The 17078-nt window shown below is 44.4% G+C and overlaps 2 protein-coding genes across 2 annotated transcripts; one reads left to right on the top strand and one right to left on the bottom strand.

The window, feature by feature from the left end:
- Positions 1-8130: 8130 nt before the first annotated feature.
- Positions 8131-14203, top strand: LOC117642423. Its single transcript, XM_034380642.1, has 4 exons — positions 8131-8235; positions 8768-9051; positions 9214-9312; positions 13334-14203. Exons 2-4 carry the CDS (start codon positions 8824-8826, stop codon positions 14006-14008), a joined length of 1002 nt encoding a protein of 333 aa, XP_034236533.1. The 5' UTR covers positions 8131-8235; positions 8768-8823; the 3' UTR covers positions 14009-14203.
- Positions 14204-14220: 17 nt separating this feature from the next.
- On the bottom strand, positions 14221-16807 carry LOC117642433. Its single transcript, XM_034380668.1, has 2 exons — positions 16006-16807; positions 14221-14891 (listed from the first exon to the last, which is right to left on the bottom strand). The coding sequence occupies exons 1-2, from the start codon at positions 16342-16344 to the stop codon at positions 14661-14663; spliced, it is 570 nt and encodes a 189-aa protein (XP_034236559.1). The 5' UTR covers positions 16345-16807; the 3' UTR covers positions 14221-14660.
- Positions 16808-17078: the final 271 nt, after the last annotated feature.

Genomic DNA, 17078 nt, shown 5'->3' with positions numbered 1-17078 from the left:
TGCTCGTTATTCCAAAGTGTAATGTTAAATGATCCGTTATAGTATTTTGGGACACACTGTGTTTATTTGGGGAACCAGATAGTGTGTTAGGCATGGAAGGAGGTTCACAAAGATAAAATATCTTCAGTTTGACTCTAGTTATAATCAAATTGACTGGCAAAGGGGCATTTTTTTAATTTTTTAGGTAAAAATGAGAAAAACACGTAATGTAAAATGGTGGGTATCAATTAAACTAAGCAAGACCAGGACATGGGACACAACTCAAAATGTTCCTCCTTAGTTGACCTTTGAAAAAAAAATTTTTTTTTCAAAATCAATTGCCGCGTCTTTTGAGTAAAATAAAAAAAATTTCCTACTTCGACAAATTTTGTCGAAAAAATTTCAAAATTTTTTTGACATGTCTTTGGGTCAAGGAGAACCCAAAAACGAAGTTTGGTTTGATTTGGACAACCTTTGTCGAAAACCCTGTTTTTCCCACATAGACAGCGTCTATAGCGCCGTTAAACCACCCAAAGTTTTTTGTGTTTTCGAGAGTGGACACTTTAACCTACATTTTAACCTAAGTCCCGAAACCTCGGGTCGATTCGTTCGTTCGTAAAGTGGAGGATAAGTTTTGTCCGCAAATTGCGTCACTTGCTACCGGCATTTGTATTTCGCGGCTCTAAGCGTGTTTTGTGCCTGCACCGAACCAAGCGCCAACCCTATTCGGCTTCGAAATTGATATTAAACAAAACTGCAACGGTGGAAATACTTTTACAGGAGTATGGTAGGTTCAAAACAGTCGCTTTGCCGTAACTCGCTATCATAAACCTGTAATCGCCAACGCGTAATTTCGACCTCCCTCGGATAAACATTTTCAAATACTGGGACAAGGTCATGTTTGCCGCTTCATTTGACCTATTTACACCATACAGCGTCTGTTACGTACAAGCAAATTTGGCATTTCCTTGCGAAATACACCCAGAGGAAGGAATTCTTGTGGCAATCCCGGATTTTCTAATGAAATGTTTTGATCATAATTTACTCCATTCAATCCTAATTTTCTCACTTCGAGCATGGTTTAGATCGATTATGAGAACGTGTTATTCTCAATTTTCGGCCTGTATTTCATGTTCGACTTCAAAAGTGAAGGAGGCGACGAGCATCGAACACCCGCTTTTGAACTAGATTGCCAGCTCGCAAGCCACCGCGCCAATGTGTCGCTGTGTTCAGTGTGCCTCGATAAACGCTATACACTTCGACGCCTGCACGAGCGCTCAGAAAAATTGAAGAGAGGACCGAACGCGGAAACTGAGATCAGCTGATGAAGCCCCGGTTTAACAGACGGCAGTAGTGTAGTGGTAACGGTCCTGTCTGGCACTTCGGTGGACTGCGGTTCAAAACCCGTCCACTTCGATATTTTTGTTTGAACTTTAGGTCCCACCCCAGCCTCAGATCCGTTGACCAGCTTCAAATCCCGGCTCTGCGGTCATTTTGTTTCAACTCCAATTGAATACGTCATTAGAATCTATCGCCGTGCTCAGACGCAGCGCTGTGGTAGCGCAGTGGTCAAGGGGCGTCTCCCGTAGTCTACGCACTTCGGTTCAAATCCCATCTGTTTTTTTTTCTTTTTCGTCTCTTTTTTTTTCAAACAAGTTAGCACGCTTATTACGCAGAGCTCAACATGTAAAGCTGAAAACGACCAAAAACAACAGCCCGCCCCTTTGCTATCCATCTAAAGTCCCCGGCATGCGAACGGTCAGGTTGGCCTGGGAAAACAGGTGACGCATCGGCTGGGAACCGAACCCGGATTACTATCCTGTGAGGCAGACACTCTACCACTGTGCCATTGGGCTGTTGCAGAGCTGTCAGGGTGGGCTCGAGAGTGTTGATGACGAAATGTAGCTGCTCTGAAGTTATGTGGTGGGGGACAACAGCCACCCCATTGGTCCATTCGCCACCTAGTGCGCATGCTCCATAGCTTCAAGAATGTGTTCTTGGCACAAGAAAACCGAATTTTCTCAGGCATTGATGCTGGTTGCAGGATTGAACGGAGAAAAATTTGTCTCATAGAATTTTGTTGACGTCACAGCAAAACTGATCGCATCACGCCGATTGATCCGAGTCAACTATTCTCTCCTCATACCAAATTTTCTTCGCCTGAAACTATTTTTAACATACAGACAAGAGAAAGTCAAGATCCGAACTGATCCAAAAACTTTCTTGCTCGCAAGTGATCCTAAAAAAAGATTGCAACAAGAAAATTTTACTTGTTACAAGAATTTCCTTCTCTGAGTGTAGATGGTTTTTATAAAGTGTAATGATGTAATCGGATGTAATCAGCCAGGACCCCGGCGTCGACGCCTGTTACTGCTCTTTTGAAGCTTAAATACTTGTTTATTTCGCATCCAAGCCTATTACATATGTTAGGATTTTTTGTTTGTCCTGATCAGACGAATCGATTTCTATAAATAGATGTCAGTTTTGTCCACTTTGAAATTCCACCCAAACCACTTGAATGTAACGAACGTCGACGCGCGTGTAACAAACGTCGACGCGCGTATAACAAACATCGACCCAAAGTACGCTTTCAACATTTAAGCCATTTGAAACAAAACTGGAACGAATTAAGCTTTGATATTTCTTGGGGACCATTCTAGAGCCATCTTGAATGAGCCTGCAAAATTTCATCCGAAAAGCCGCACATTAAAATCTTGGAAATCCCGTGCCTCAAATTCCCACATCTCGGCGAACCAACCCACATAAGCGAGAGCGAAATAGAACGCCCCCGATTTATTGTGTGGAATGATGGCATCCCGACGGCTTGTCGGTGCTGGCTTGTAGCTTCATGATGAGCTACATCAAACTGAGAGTCTAGCTGGTCTGTGAACGACTGTTTCCTTAGCTCAAAGGTAGGTGAGCCTGCACCCTCTTCTTCCGTCGAGACGCCATCATTCCACACAATAAATCCCAAAACACAAACGACGATTCAAAACAACGCTCGCTGGGCGGTTCGTTTCGTGTGCGCGGCAAAGCGCGCGAAAAGGTGGCGATGTAGTTCCCGAGACTACTGACAGGTGGCGCCACCAGCGACCCGCACCATATATTTGTACTTTTATTACATGCAGAGCTTTTATTTCGACAAATTTCATATAAAACAATCATCAGATGATTCTTGACATCCCACGAAAGGAATAAAAGCCCCACACTTCAAGTTTTGCACAGGGAATGTATAAATTCGTGGGGGCGTTCTATTTCGCTCGCGCTTATGTAACCGAAACACCGTGTGGCGTGCTCACTTGTCTTCACCCCTACGTAATTTTTCACGCTTAATCGTTCTGTGATGTCAAAATATCAAAAAACACTACATTTGCACCACTTTTGCAGCTATGCAGATATGAATAACCTGTTAGCTGATAGTATCTTTAAATTGTTTAAACAAGAGCTCTATGTTATCCCTTATTTACCGTATTGTAAATATTTTTAATACTTCTACTGACACATCCTACAGAATGCAATTTTTAATCATATATGTTCTAACTCTTATTTACAGTTTTAAATACAAAACAGACATGAAAGCACACTGCTACAACTAGCACACACGACAATACCAAACGAATTTCATCGAAAGAAAACAAAACGAGTATCATCTGCTTTCATTAAGGGAGGACATCACTCAAAAAACAGTGCTTTTGTAAAAACGTCATAAAAACCAAACGGAAAGAGAAAAATTGTTCATATTTTAACAGATAAAGTATAAAACAACACAAAGTCTATCCGCCAGGGCAGTACAGCGCCTTCGTTGAAAAAACATTTTTGAATGTTAGGTTAGACCATTTCGCACTGTTGCAGCGCTGGACGCCAAACGGTTTGACCTAGAACAACGAAATTTGGCGACAGCCTTCCTGAGATGTCTGGCTATGGTGGGTACCTCAATCACATTAAAAATCATTTTAAGTTGTATTTGTTACGTACTCTGCAAACTGAAGTGTGTACATAGTACACTCTTATTAGAGCATACTTCCAAGTACACTCTTATTTACAGCATACTTGCTAGGCACACGCTAAAAAAGAGTGTGCCTGGCAAGTACACGCCAAATAAGTGTGTACCTTCCATGTACACGCTAAAATACACTCGATAAGTCCTATGTAAAAGCATGGGCCAGTTTACACTCTTATTTAGCGTGTACATGCAATGTACACTCTATTTTAGTGTGTGCCTAGCAAGTATGCTGTAAATAAGAGTGTCCTTGGAAGTATGCTCTAATAAGAGTGTACTATGTACACACTTCAGTTTGCAGAGTACCAAAAAAAATTGTTTAATTTTTTAAGTCAAAATTGTTTAATTTTGAACGTTAAAAAAATAATAAAAATTGACCAATGCAAATTATTTTGCTACCCACCATAGTGGCATGCCGTAGGAGCTTCCATGCTAAATCTCCCCGCTGTAGCTCAAATACTGCGCCCTACAGGCCTGCAACCGTTTGCAATTTCATGTTCCGAGTAAAACGCGATCAAAGTTGGGGAAACTGGGCTTTTCCAAGCGCGGATCCAGGGGGACGGGGGGCAAAAGGACAATTGCCCTCCCCCTTGACCCCTAGATAGCCGCCTGAAAGGTAGGCAAAAAGCACCGATTTGCCCCTGTAAGTAGGCAAAAAGTGCTAAGGGAGGGTGGGGCACCTAGTGACAGGGGCACCTAGTGACACAGGGGTGCCCTGGCCACCCTAAGGCACTTTCAGACACCTTGAGGTGGCTAATCTAAAGGTCTTGTGCTGTGGAATCATGTTCAAGTGAAAGTGAATACATTTGAACAAACATATTTTAGCCGCCTTTATTAAAAGCAAAAACATAATAACCCAAAATCACAAGATATTTCGCTATTTTAACAAAATGTTTTCTACAGCATTCTTCCAGTTAACGGCACTGCCGATCGTCGCGCACTTTTAATGAATTAATGAAGGCCTGTTGACCGTAAGTGTTTTCAGACTAGAATCCAGCTCAAATCATGGTGAGTTTCTTTCCTAATATAGTGAATTGTTGACCGAAAATGACCCCCGTGCAAGGTCTTGACAGACATACTCATAATTTTTACGATCACTTTTAAACGTTTAAAACATGATTGGCAACGACGAAGTAAATCCTGTCACCGTTTCACCAACAAACAAAATGAAACTTGTTAAGACAATTCAGAACATCTGAATATTTGTGTATGGCAATCTTATTTAAATGCGTTCTGGAGCTGAAAAGGGCCGTGATCAGACATGGTGATATTTAAAAAGCTTAGTCGAGTCCAAAAGATATTTATCATTAGCTGGATCGCTTATTGCGGTAATAAATAGAAATGGTAATGATCACTGCACCAGCTGTGCACCCGGCTGGGTGCACCAAGTACAGTTGCAGAGGTACTGCGGAAGCCTCAATTGTAATATAGTTCAATAAACGTTGTCAAAGCGCCAACAACATTTATTCGATCACAGGAGGACAAAGCAACTTCTGAGGCCTCCCCTATTCTTTTGCACAGTAGAAGGGGCCAAAACCACCGATTTGCCCCTAAGTAGGCAAAAAGTGCTACTTTGTCCCCCCCTTGGGCCGACTCTGGATCCGCCACTGGGCTTTTCCCTTATGCATGTTTGCGGCCCACAACCTCCTTAAGGGGAGACTACACTGAAAATGGGTTTCCAGGATTACCGGTGCAGAAATTTTCTCTTGTTTTCCTTTGATAGAATATTACTCAAAACTATTTCAGCCGAAGTATGAAAATTTTCGGCCAAATGGTTTAGGAGATATTCATAGGTAAAGTTAAAAAATATATGTTAACTAAAAAGTTTCCTTGCGTCGTATTTTTGATGTCAGAAAATTCGACTTAACGTTTTTATTGTCCTAAAGACCTGTTCTACAGGTTCCCTAAGCCGCTTTTTTCATTTTCGATCTCTAAATCTTTTTTTTCAAATGAGCTTTTTTTAATAATGAAAACTTGGTCAAAAATGCTTAAAATTGACCGAAAACTGACCATTTGCTAGTAATAATAAAAAATTCTGACCAAAATTAAAAAATCCGGCTTAGAGACCCTGTGGGGAACAGCTTAAGGAACATCTGGTAAAAATTTTAGCCACGTAGATAAAAATTTATGACGCAAGGAACTTTTTTAACGTTAAAACTAAAAGTTTGAAAAAACACAAGTAAACGTACACTTTGCGTGGGTCTACGCGACGCTGCGTTCCTTCCGTCGGCTTTTAAGGATTCTTAATATATTTTGTGAGAAGGAATAATAGCTGTACCGGCTAGACAAAGGTCTTAACAAGGTATTTTCGTGAAAACCCAATTTTACATTTTTTGACCGAAAACAGCCATTTTTAGGCACGAAGTAGCCTTATAGTATACCCAGGATTCAGCCGGCCCGAGATTCAATTTGTGCGGCCCTTTATGCATTTCGGAAATTTTCTATACGATTTTAATGAGACTTTGCAGACTTGTAGAACTTTGAACGCTGATTCTCATGCTGAAATCTGGTTAAAAAGTTGGTGGCCAATTTTGAGAAATTTGCTGTCAAAATCGCCGTTTCCATGGCAAAACTCGACTCGTCAAAGGAAAAAAAAGGGAGTGGGGGGAGCCGAGCCGGGGCGGACCAATAGCCGAGCTTCTTTTTGGGTCTGTACAGCTTACTCCAAAAGCTGAAATCAGCACGTTCGAAATGAAAAATTTCTTTGACTGCAGGTAGACAAGATGCAACAATAGAATTGGTGTCGGTTCGAACGCAGTTTTTCGGGTAGAACTATCCAATAATACTTCTTGATTGGAGTGTTTTTGGACATGCGCAGTAGGTTTGCAACCTGTTAACAGTTTAACCAACTGTAGCATTTGAAACCTGTATTAATTATGCTCTCTTTCTTGTTTTTTCTTTGTTTCCTGCTTATGAAAATTCATATAAAACAAATTTTCAATTTTTGTGTGATGACTTTCTAAAAAAATATTCACAGAAAATTAGCAAAACAAAAGTTCTTTTTTTCTGGCATACAGTATTCCTTTTTTTTCTGTCAATAAAACAATTTTGTTGTTGTTGTGATTCAGTTAGCACTAGGACCACTTCGCTCCACCTCGCGACTTGCAGTGCTCATGTTACTCGAACAAGACTCACCCGCGTTTCGAAACCATCCCTCCCGAGTTTATGAAGTTGGTCAAACCAACCGTCGTGGTGTTGATACGTTGTAAGGGAGAACTATTACACAGAATTGAAGAAAACATGACTAGAGAACCATAGCCTTTTGAAACAAGCCAAACAATTCAACGTCAGCAACAATGGATGGGCAGTTTTAATGCGCGACTGCTGGTGCTTTCAGCTTCGCGATTTTCGGAAGGGCGCAGACGCCGAGAAACTAGTTGCCAACCCGTGAAAATTAATTTACTGCCTTCTTTCTGCCAAGAACATTTTAATAATGATGGACTTTAAAGATGTTCCATTGTCAGAACACTGTGGAATACATTAGCATTGGAATTTTTTGAATTTACCAGCATTTTGATTTCTATTTTGTCAAGTTTAAATTTCGACGGGTGGCACATCGACCACATTGGTACCACTGCCATTGGTAGTCCCCTCAGCCTCACAACACCACTTCTTTTCTTTCTCCACACTCTTACACAATAACCAAATTGACTTCGTGACTCCTAGGATTTCTGGAAATCGTATTTTTTTCAGTATAGTCTCCCCTTACACTGCAATTTTTTGAATTTCGGAATGCGGTTTTCACCATTCGACGCAGAAAAGAATGGTCTAAACTTATAAAAAAAGTTGCAATTTTTGATCATTTTGGAGTGATGTCCCCCCTTAACGTTCCCTGAATGATATTTTTTTACATAAGGAACTTAAGTCCGGGGTGAGAGGTTGCATTTTCAAACATCGAATTTTTCGTGGGACAGTCTGGGAGGGGGGGGGGGGCTTCCCACCCCCGCACCCCTCTTCCGGCGCCCTTGCCAAGCAGAAAACTCTCGGTAGGATCTTGAGAGTGTAGGTGGCGCTGCGTTTGGAACTGACCACGTGTATCTCTTGCCCGGCGTGTTTCCCAGGGCCCCGGAGCGCGGCCCAGCTGCTGGCGGACTTGGCCCGCCCCGCCGCCACGTGCAGCCTGACGGTCAAGTGCGAGGGCGCGGCGTGGACCGGCGAGGTGCGGCCCGCGGAGCACGCGGCGGCCCGGCTGCTGCTGTGCCTGCTGGCGCGCGGTGGGGAGCTGCGTCAGCGACAACCAGACGTGCCTCAGGCCGGTAAGTCTCAGATGTCTGCCGCCGGGTGTCAAATCCACTTCGTTTTTGGTTTGAACCGAAGTACTAAGGCACAGGGACTACCCGCCCTAGATCGCACTATGTGAAAACCTTACAAACCATTGTAGGCCTTAGAAATGTACAGAGTGAGTTTCCAAACGCTATGAATACAGCACGTATGGTGCAATGCACTGCGATATCGCACTACACGTGTAATGCCACAACCATATTGCACCTTACGTGCAATGCTTCGTCAAAAGGCCCTAAGCCAACGCATGGGAATGGAAAGGCATTGCACTTCATGTGTAATGCTAAAGCATTGCACCCATTGACGCTTGATTCATTGCGTTTTGATTCTCAGTGCAGCTTGTATTCTGAGCATAAATACTTAGCAATTTACGTATTATTTCTTCGTAACAAAGTAAATCAGTTTGTACATGTATGTTCAAAATACTTCTTCGTAAGGTTTTAAACGTGGCCACCTTGGCCGCCTTCCCCTGTGCCGTCCTGTCTCATTCCCTGCTTTGACCTGCAGCTCAACTTTGGGTGGAACGCTCCAACACCGCAGTTAGTCAACTGACCAACCAGCAGATGGCGGCAGGCATGGAGATCGGCTCCAGGGTGGAGCGTGGCGTACACTGGGATCGGGGTCCTGGCGTGGGCACGGCTCCTGGGCGTGGCACTGTTACCAAAGTAGATTCCTCATTCGAAGTGTTTGTTAAATGGGACCGCACTGGTCAAATCTGTGGTCCCTATTCCATGGGACACGACGGCGGGCGTTACCATCTCAGTCTTCTGGTGACCGCTGCGATGGTGATGGTGAGTGGGGAGGCCGTGACGCTAACCGCATTTCAGTGATGCCACGCAGGGCTACACCCGTGCCGTGGCAGAGTGCACATGAAAAGCCGCAATGGTTATCTCACACGTTTTGGGATCTCACGCTCCAAACTGCTCATTGTTCATGCAGTTACTCTGTTGCAGGTACCCTACCTTGAGTCAGATCTGAAAGTTTTAGATGCAGCCTCTTTACGTTCATGCGCGGAGGCGACCGAAGCGGTGAAAGAAAGCCGTTGTGATCAGGTAATGCTGGTAGGACATTCCATGTGAAGTCAACCAGGCCTTAGCCACCATGGGCTCTGATCAGGTTCTCGTTTTCAGGGTTTGTTACCCCTATGGTCCCATGAAATAATCGGTCCGGCCCTGTTTCGATGGTCTGGTACGGGTTCAGGAAATCGAGTGAGATTGATAACTACACTAGGTCAAACTGGATATGTATTCTAAATGATTCGGTTCACGGACTGGTGGAGTCTCACACACACCTTAGCGAATTCAATGACTTCAGACGACTGCCTCGAGCTACCCGTGCCTGTCCCGCTGGAGGGCCGCTCCGCGGGCTCGTGAAGGGCCCGCCGGGCGCCGCTACCGCTGTCGCTACTACCTCATCATCGCGCCGCGCGCCTCGCGCTCCGGATGGCCGTGAGCGGGCTTGGTGACAGAGGCGGCGCGAGATTTGAAGTTCCCCCGTAACAGCCCCAGCCCCCCAGGGGCTGGGCTATGGCCAATTTACTTTTTTGCTAAATACTGGAACAACGCAACTTTAGAGAGCAATATCTCAGCAACCATTGGTCGCAAATCAAATCCGAGACGAGATTTGGAAAGAAGATGAAAAACTGAATCTTTTCTTGTCTTTAAACTTTTTATGTCCAAAATTTTTTTATAACTTTAAAACTTTAGTTAAGTTTTAAAATTAGCGCCATTTCCTAGATCCTCAACCGATTTTGACCAATCTGGGCTTCAAAGATAGCTTAAACCCTTCCCTAAACGAAAATGGTAACCAAAAAATGTGTTCGGCTTCGTTCCCGAGAACGAGCTAGTTTCGTGAACCCCTGCAACCACGTATTTCACCAAATTGTCGTGACGGCCGCACTCGATACCACACTGGACGCTCTCTTAGGTGTTTTCGGCTCAAATCAAGCTTCAGGGTTGCTTTTCTAAGGCCAGGGGACCCAAGCGCCTGTGAGGTAGGCCCACAACCAGACCTGCAACGCACTTGTGACGACGGGGTGGCCCACCTGGCCCCGGCGATTGCGATTAACGGCTGGACCATAAATGATTGGGAGAGTGCGACAGGCAGCGCGCTCTGGGTGATCGGCGGTCGGACCAGTACTTCACCCCGCCACCCCGTCGTGATATCTACAGGTGGGGTAGGGGGCATTCCACGTCAAACCATCATGGTCCAAAACGCACTTGCTCAGATCCGGCTCCCAATTTTTTCTGTCATAGCCTACCACTTAAGGACCACTCATATAATTTTTTTTAAATTATTCAGAACTTTGGCCGTGGCAATTTTTTGAAATTTCAAAAAAAATTCAAAACTTTTTTTAAGTTTTTTAAAAATTGTGTCTTTTGGCTCTCAAATGGGTTGAAAACAGTAAATGGCAACATAATTAAGTGAGAAACAAGGTTGGGACCCTCAGTCTTCGCCTAAAATGGCGTTTTTGACTAAAAATAACGGCTTTTTGAATCCCCAAAATACGCCACCTTACTTTTCGACCATAATGGTATCAACGGGCCCTAGGGTACTCTAACTGCCAGCAAAATATTGGGGACGGCAATCCATAAACACGAGAGATATTGTCAAAAAACGCTAAAAGTTATCTTTGTGGATCGTCAAAAATTGACTATTTGACACCCATATTGCTCCTGTGCATTAAAATGTTGTCCTATAGTGTCTGTCTTACCTTGCTGGAACCATTCCGAGGTGAAGGTCAGCATTGAACAAGAGTTGAGGCACTACATAGCGAGAAATCGTAGGCCTCAACTCTCGTAATGCTGACCTTCACCTCGAAATGGTTTCAGAAAGTTAAGACAGACACTAGGACAACATTTTAATGCACGGGAGCAACATAGGTGTCAAATAGTCAGTTTTTGACGATCCACTAAGATAACTTTTAGCGTTTTTTGACAATATCTCTCGTGTTTATGGATTGCCGTCCCCAATATTTTACTGGCAGTTAGAGTACCCCCTTAGGGCCCTCGGATACCAATATGGTCGAAAAGTAAGATGGCGTATTTTGGGAATTCAAAAAACCGTTATTTTTAGTCAAAAACGCCCTTTTAGGTGAAGACTGAGGGTCCCAACCTTGTTTCTCACTTAAATATGTTGCCATTTACTGTTTTCAATCCATTTGAGCGCCTAAAGACACAGTTTTTAAAAAACTTAAAAAAAAGTTCCGTCAAGTCCCCTAAAGTGGGACGATTTTTACGGAAAATCGCCTGTTATTCACAGAATAGCGATGACACCGAAAATCGCCGGGGATTTAAGAATCTTTATGTCAAAACACGTCTTTTACCGAAAACAAAAACAATTTTCAGCCCATGGGGCTCAAGTAGGAGCAGCAAGAACCGTGTTTCAATTTAGGAGCCAAAGTCTCCTAAAGTGGGACAAAGTCCCCTAAAGTGGGACACGTTCATTCTTTTTCGCCCAAAAACTGCAGTAGCAAAAAATTTCATAAAATGTATTATGTTCTAAATTTAATTTGAAGCAAGATTGGTTCTGAAGTCTTTTTCGATATCTCGACTGGTTAAGCTGATATGAGCCTCTTCAATCAATTAGATTTCCTTAGATATATTTAAATCAGAAACCGCCGTAGCGCCTAAACCAATTGAAATACGGCGAAAACCAATAAAACAAAATGACGTTAAAATTCAATTTCCGACCAAAAACATTTCATGAATTTTTTTGCTTAGGTCGTATTTTATAAGTTTCGAAATGCACGGCAAAAAATAGATGTTGAAATTTTGAAAATTAAAAACCGTTCGCCCGACAACTTTTTTCTGAAAAAATTTACGTTCAAAATATAATTTTACGCAAGATTTGTTTTATGGTCGATAACGATATCTCTGTCGGTTAAGCCAGCAGGAGGAAGCATTTGCTTTCAAACATTAACTAAATTTTGTGCTGACTTAAAGCGTACCGAACCGTACTTGCCCAACTGCCTGGGCCTCCAAACTGACCTGGCAACCTAATATAGACCACGCGGCGTTTGTAGGACGCTGGAGGTGAATGTAACGCCTCTGAATCGGTCAAAACCTAAAAGAAACAAAGAAAATTCATGTGTCCCACTTTACAGCCCCTTAGAAGATTGCTTCCCACCGTAAAACGAAGCGTCGGAAACAAATTTTCTAAAGTGCATCTTGTAGATAAAAGAACGCGCTACAACATGTCTGAAGTCTAGAATGGTCCGAGCATCAACGGCTCGAAGCCCCGAATCCGCGCTAGACGTCTGAAAAAACTTCTCCTTTTTTCGGCATCAAATTCCAATTTTCAAGATATTTCGGGGAGGGGGTATGAGCGGGAACAAGACACTCTCTGCGGATATGGTCTCGGAGGGGTCCTACCGTCTCAAAAACATTTTTTACCTCGCAAAATATCCACGCGTTGGCCGTTTACGGCCTCAAATAGGGAAAATAGTCAAAATATCCCACTTTAGGGTTCGTGTCCACATTTAGAGGACTTGACGGTTTTGAATTTTTTTGAAATTTCAAAAAATTGCCACGGCCAAAGTTCTGAATATTTTATTAAAAAAATTTATGTGAGTGGTCCTTGGGTGGTAGGCTATGGCTATGACAGAAAAAATTGGAAGCCGGATCTGAGCAAGTACGTTTTGGACCATGATGGTTTGACGTGGAATGCCCCGTAGGTGTTTTAAAGTTATGAAGTTATACAAATTTTATGGACATAAAAACTTCAAAGACAACAAAGATTCAGTTTTTCATCTTCTTTCCAAATCTGGTCTCGGATTTGATCTACGACCAATGGTTGCTGAGATATTGCTTTCTAAAGTTGCGTTGTTCCAGTAATTAGCAAAAAAGGTAAATTGGCCATAGCCCAGCCCCTGGGTGGCCGGACCCCAAACCAAGTACCGATTATTTCATGGGACCATAGGGGTAACAAACCCTGAAAACGAGAACCTGATCAGAGCCCTGGTTAGGCCTGGTTGACTTCACATTGAATGTCCCTGTTTCCGTCGCAAGAGTCGGTTTCAGCCGCGTTGGCGTTATTGTTGCACTTTTTCACACTGTTTGTTTTGTGAACCAGGTGGTCGGCCTACAGTGCAATTCATTGCCCGCTGTGTCCTTAACAGTGCTGAAAGAGTGTGCTAAGGGCACCTATGGCAATTACGGCTGGCTCAGGCAGCCAGGTCTGCAAGGCTTGCAGATGGTGTCCCCCCTCCAGCAGCACCTGGAAGCGGCCCTCGCTATGCCGCGCCTGCGGGCCCTGAGCATCACCAACATTACTGGTCCGCAGCTACAGCAGGTGACCCACTTGCTCGGCCAGGGGGGCCAGTTGGCGTGGGTTCAGCGCCTGGAGCTGCACTGCCCGTTCGGTGCGCCACTGTTCATGCTGACCTCCCTGGCGACTCCCTCGAGGAAGGGCTCGCTACGCTGGCTGCGCTGCGGCGTGCACCCGCTAGTGGTGGCGCTTGTCTTGATGCGTGCGCACGCGGACTCGCTCGAAGAGCTGCAGTTGGTGGCCGCCACGACGGAGCCGTACGGCCTCACGTACGGCTGCCCAGACCTGGCGCAGCAGCTGCGGGGCTGCGGCTTCAAGAAGCTGAATCGGATGGTGCTGCTGCGGCACGACGCCTACGACGGGGCCTGCCGCCACGACAACACGAGCTGCAAGGCGCAGATGGCGTCACTGTGGGAGATGTTTGTGGAGAGCAACTTGCGTCCCACGATGCTTTGCAGTTTGTGTGACCGCGTGGCTTAGAGCGGTGGCCAGCAGAGCAACGGTCTGCATTGCAATTTTCTTACTGCCCTGATACTGCTACACAATCCACTGCAAGGTTGTCATCGCCTGCAAGAATGTAAGCTGGTTGCTTGTTTGCAATGAGCACAAGTGTTTTTTGTTTCCTTTGTAATCTAGAAACTTTTTGGGCTCCGTATTAAAATTAGAGCTGCGATACTTGTGTGATCTTTATTTTGACTTCTCCACGACCCACGAGATTGCCTGTTTGGGAACTACGGATGAATTTCGAATCATCATGTTTCGGTTATTCATGGATGCTCAACTATTTGAAATCAAGCTTTCGAAACTTTTCGGGAGAAAGTCCACAGTTAGCGGTTTGAATGCACATTGTGGTCCCGCATGACATCGCAATTTTTTCATTTTATTTTTTTCCCGTCTGTGTACGGAGGTAACTTTTGTGCCATGCGACTGTTAAGTTCAATGTCAACCATGAGAGATGAAGGACATCAAAACAATGGATGTAGAAGGTTGCCTTTTGGTTTTTAAACTAACTCAACAACTGAGACAATATTTTGTACATTTTTTTTGTGAAATAATTCTGAATGAACCAGCATACTCATATAGTTTCTCGTCTCCAATGCATAAGTTGGGCGACAGAAGAAGGTGGTTTTGTTCATGGTGAGAGGTCCTTGGAGAGCCGCGGGAACGTCCGAGAGAACTGCACGGGCATGTCGGTGCTCCAGAACCACGGCCTGACGCGCAGCGTGTCGTAGTCCGCCTCCACGGGGACCACCGCCGGCCTGTCCGGCCGCTCCCTCCGCCACACGGCGAGCTGGCCGCGCTGGTGCTCGACGACCAGCTCCACCTCGCCGGGGGTGAAGTCGCGGGCCCATATGCCGTAGTACTGAGCGCAGAGAGCAGACACACATCAGCATTGACCACAGTGGCGTGCGAAATACCTTACAAACTATTTTAGGCCTTCCAAAGAAAAGCGGCTTGTTTTTGAGCAAACATAAGCTCACAAAGAAAATACTCAGTAAATTACGAACTGTTACGCAATTATTATTACGCAATTCTACAATTAAGTAATTTATTTTGTATAATGTATGCTCAAAATTCTTCGTAAGGTTTTAAGCATGGGCACAGGGGCGACCGTTGGTTGTTTTTTCTTGTGTGTGGGGGGGGGGGGAAGCTTTTCGCATTCCCCCTCCCTTCCAACCCAGTCGGCCACCTGGAAGGTACTCTAGAAACTGTAGAGATTGCAGGCAAGCACCACCTGGGAGTAAATCACAAATCACGCCTCGTCCCGGGAAGGCTTCAAAGCTGCCCTAGGAGCATGCATGACGGACAAACACTCCAGCGTCGAAGGGGTATGTACTGTCCAAACCTGTGAACCGTCTATTACCGGTACGCCTGAAAATATTAATTTTTTAAAAACATTCCAAAAATTAGGTGAAATTTGGAAAATATCGGCTATTACGGTACACATACGGTCCAGGATGGAGAATGCTTAGAAGCACGCTCTAGGAAGGAGTCGCTGTGTATTAACGACAAAGCACGCTCCATCCAGAAGAGTATGCTTGTCAAGTGTGCTCCAGGTAAGGGCCATAGGGTAATTACAAACACTCTCCAGCATAAAATGTACTTTGTGGTTTACTCCGTGGAGTTAATTACAATGCTCTTGAGGCGTACTGGAGAGTAATCCATGGATATACGTATACATCCTATACATGTTTAGGAATTTTCCTAGACCAATGTATGGTAAAATAACGAACATTTTTTTCCGTGCATAGTCGCACCGTAAAAACTCTACGAAAAGGTTGCTTCGTAATACAAAGAGAATGAAGGCATTGTAATATCTACGAAGAAATCCTTCGTAATACGAAGCATTTCTATAATACGATGCAATTCTACAACGCCGCTTGATTTTCTTTGTAGCCATGAAGCAAATGCTTCGTATAGGCTTTTAAGGGTGCGAGTCACAGGTTTTGATAGTGCACTGCCCCTCGACCGCTCACCTTGACTTGGTCGCAGACCCTGCCATACAGGTTGCACCGCGTGCCCGTGTCGTAGCGCAGCGCCCCCTCCCGAGTCGTCCCCCACAGCAACAGGCTGCTGCAGTGCCGGCGGCCGCACAGATGCAGCTCGATGGCGCCGTGCTCCTCCAAGTACCGCAGGGCGAGCTTCAGGGCCGCCGGGGCCGATGCCTGTCGCGGCAGAGCCACCGTGGGAACTGTGGGCAAGGGAACGCGGAAGAGCTGGAGGAAAATTGGGACGTTTAAGGAGGGGCCAATTCCCTGCACGCCTGACAGTAGGCAACCAGCAAGCATCACATGGCCCTGAAGAGCCAACACCATCTCCCGCACTGTCGGGGGCTCCCTAAACCGCGCCAGGTGGGGCTAATTTCGAGTACGCAAAATGTGATATTCAGTCTAAGATAGGTGTGAGTGATTTTCCCCCGCTCATGCAAAGTTTAATCCTGACGCTATCAGAGTGCCACAATGATTCATCCAGGAAGCGGAAGAAGGGAATAATTCCATTTATCTTCAAATTGAGTTTTAATTCTATAATTGTGTCTTAGAATGGTTTGCATCATTGCGCCAAATTATTGGACTCAACTCCAAGTAGTTAAGGAGAAAATCTACATTGAATAAAGATATAACCCAACTTGACTCCCTTTCATCTTAAGAATTTAAACGGAAAAATAAGCAAAGTCCAAAAGATGCACCAGAGACACCAACACTCTCTGCTGACTATGGTTCCACTTGACTTGTTTCCACATTGCACTTTGTTTAGGAAATATAAGTTGAGATGACTCTGTTTTTAAATTTTAACGGAAATTAAGTGATAAGTTACAGAAGTCTTACTATATGCAGTGACCTGGCACTCCTGATATTCATCTCTAAGTTGAACACTCTCCGACACTCCACGGACATTTTTTTCAGTAAACCTACAGTTTAATTATTTTTTCTACAATTGTAGTCCTTTTGATTGTAAGTACAGAAAAAATAATCAGCAACCTTACAGAAAAGTGGTCTGTTGATAATATTTTCTGCAACTACAGTTATGATCAAGCAGAAAAAAATTACTG

This window comes from Thrips palmi, unplaced genomic scaffold (genome assembly GCF_012932325.1).
Source record: "Thrips palmi isolate BJ-2018 unplaced genomic scaffold, TpBJ-2018v1 HiC_scaffold_16, whole genome shotgun sequence".
Classification (NCBI taxonomy): Eukaryota; Metazoa; Arthropoda; class Insecta; order Thysanoptera; family Thripidae; genus Thrips; species Thrips palmi.
Note: the sequence above shows the minus strand (reverse complement) of the source record. Positions and strands in the feature narration are given on the sequence as shown.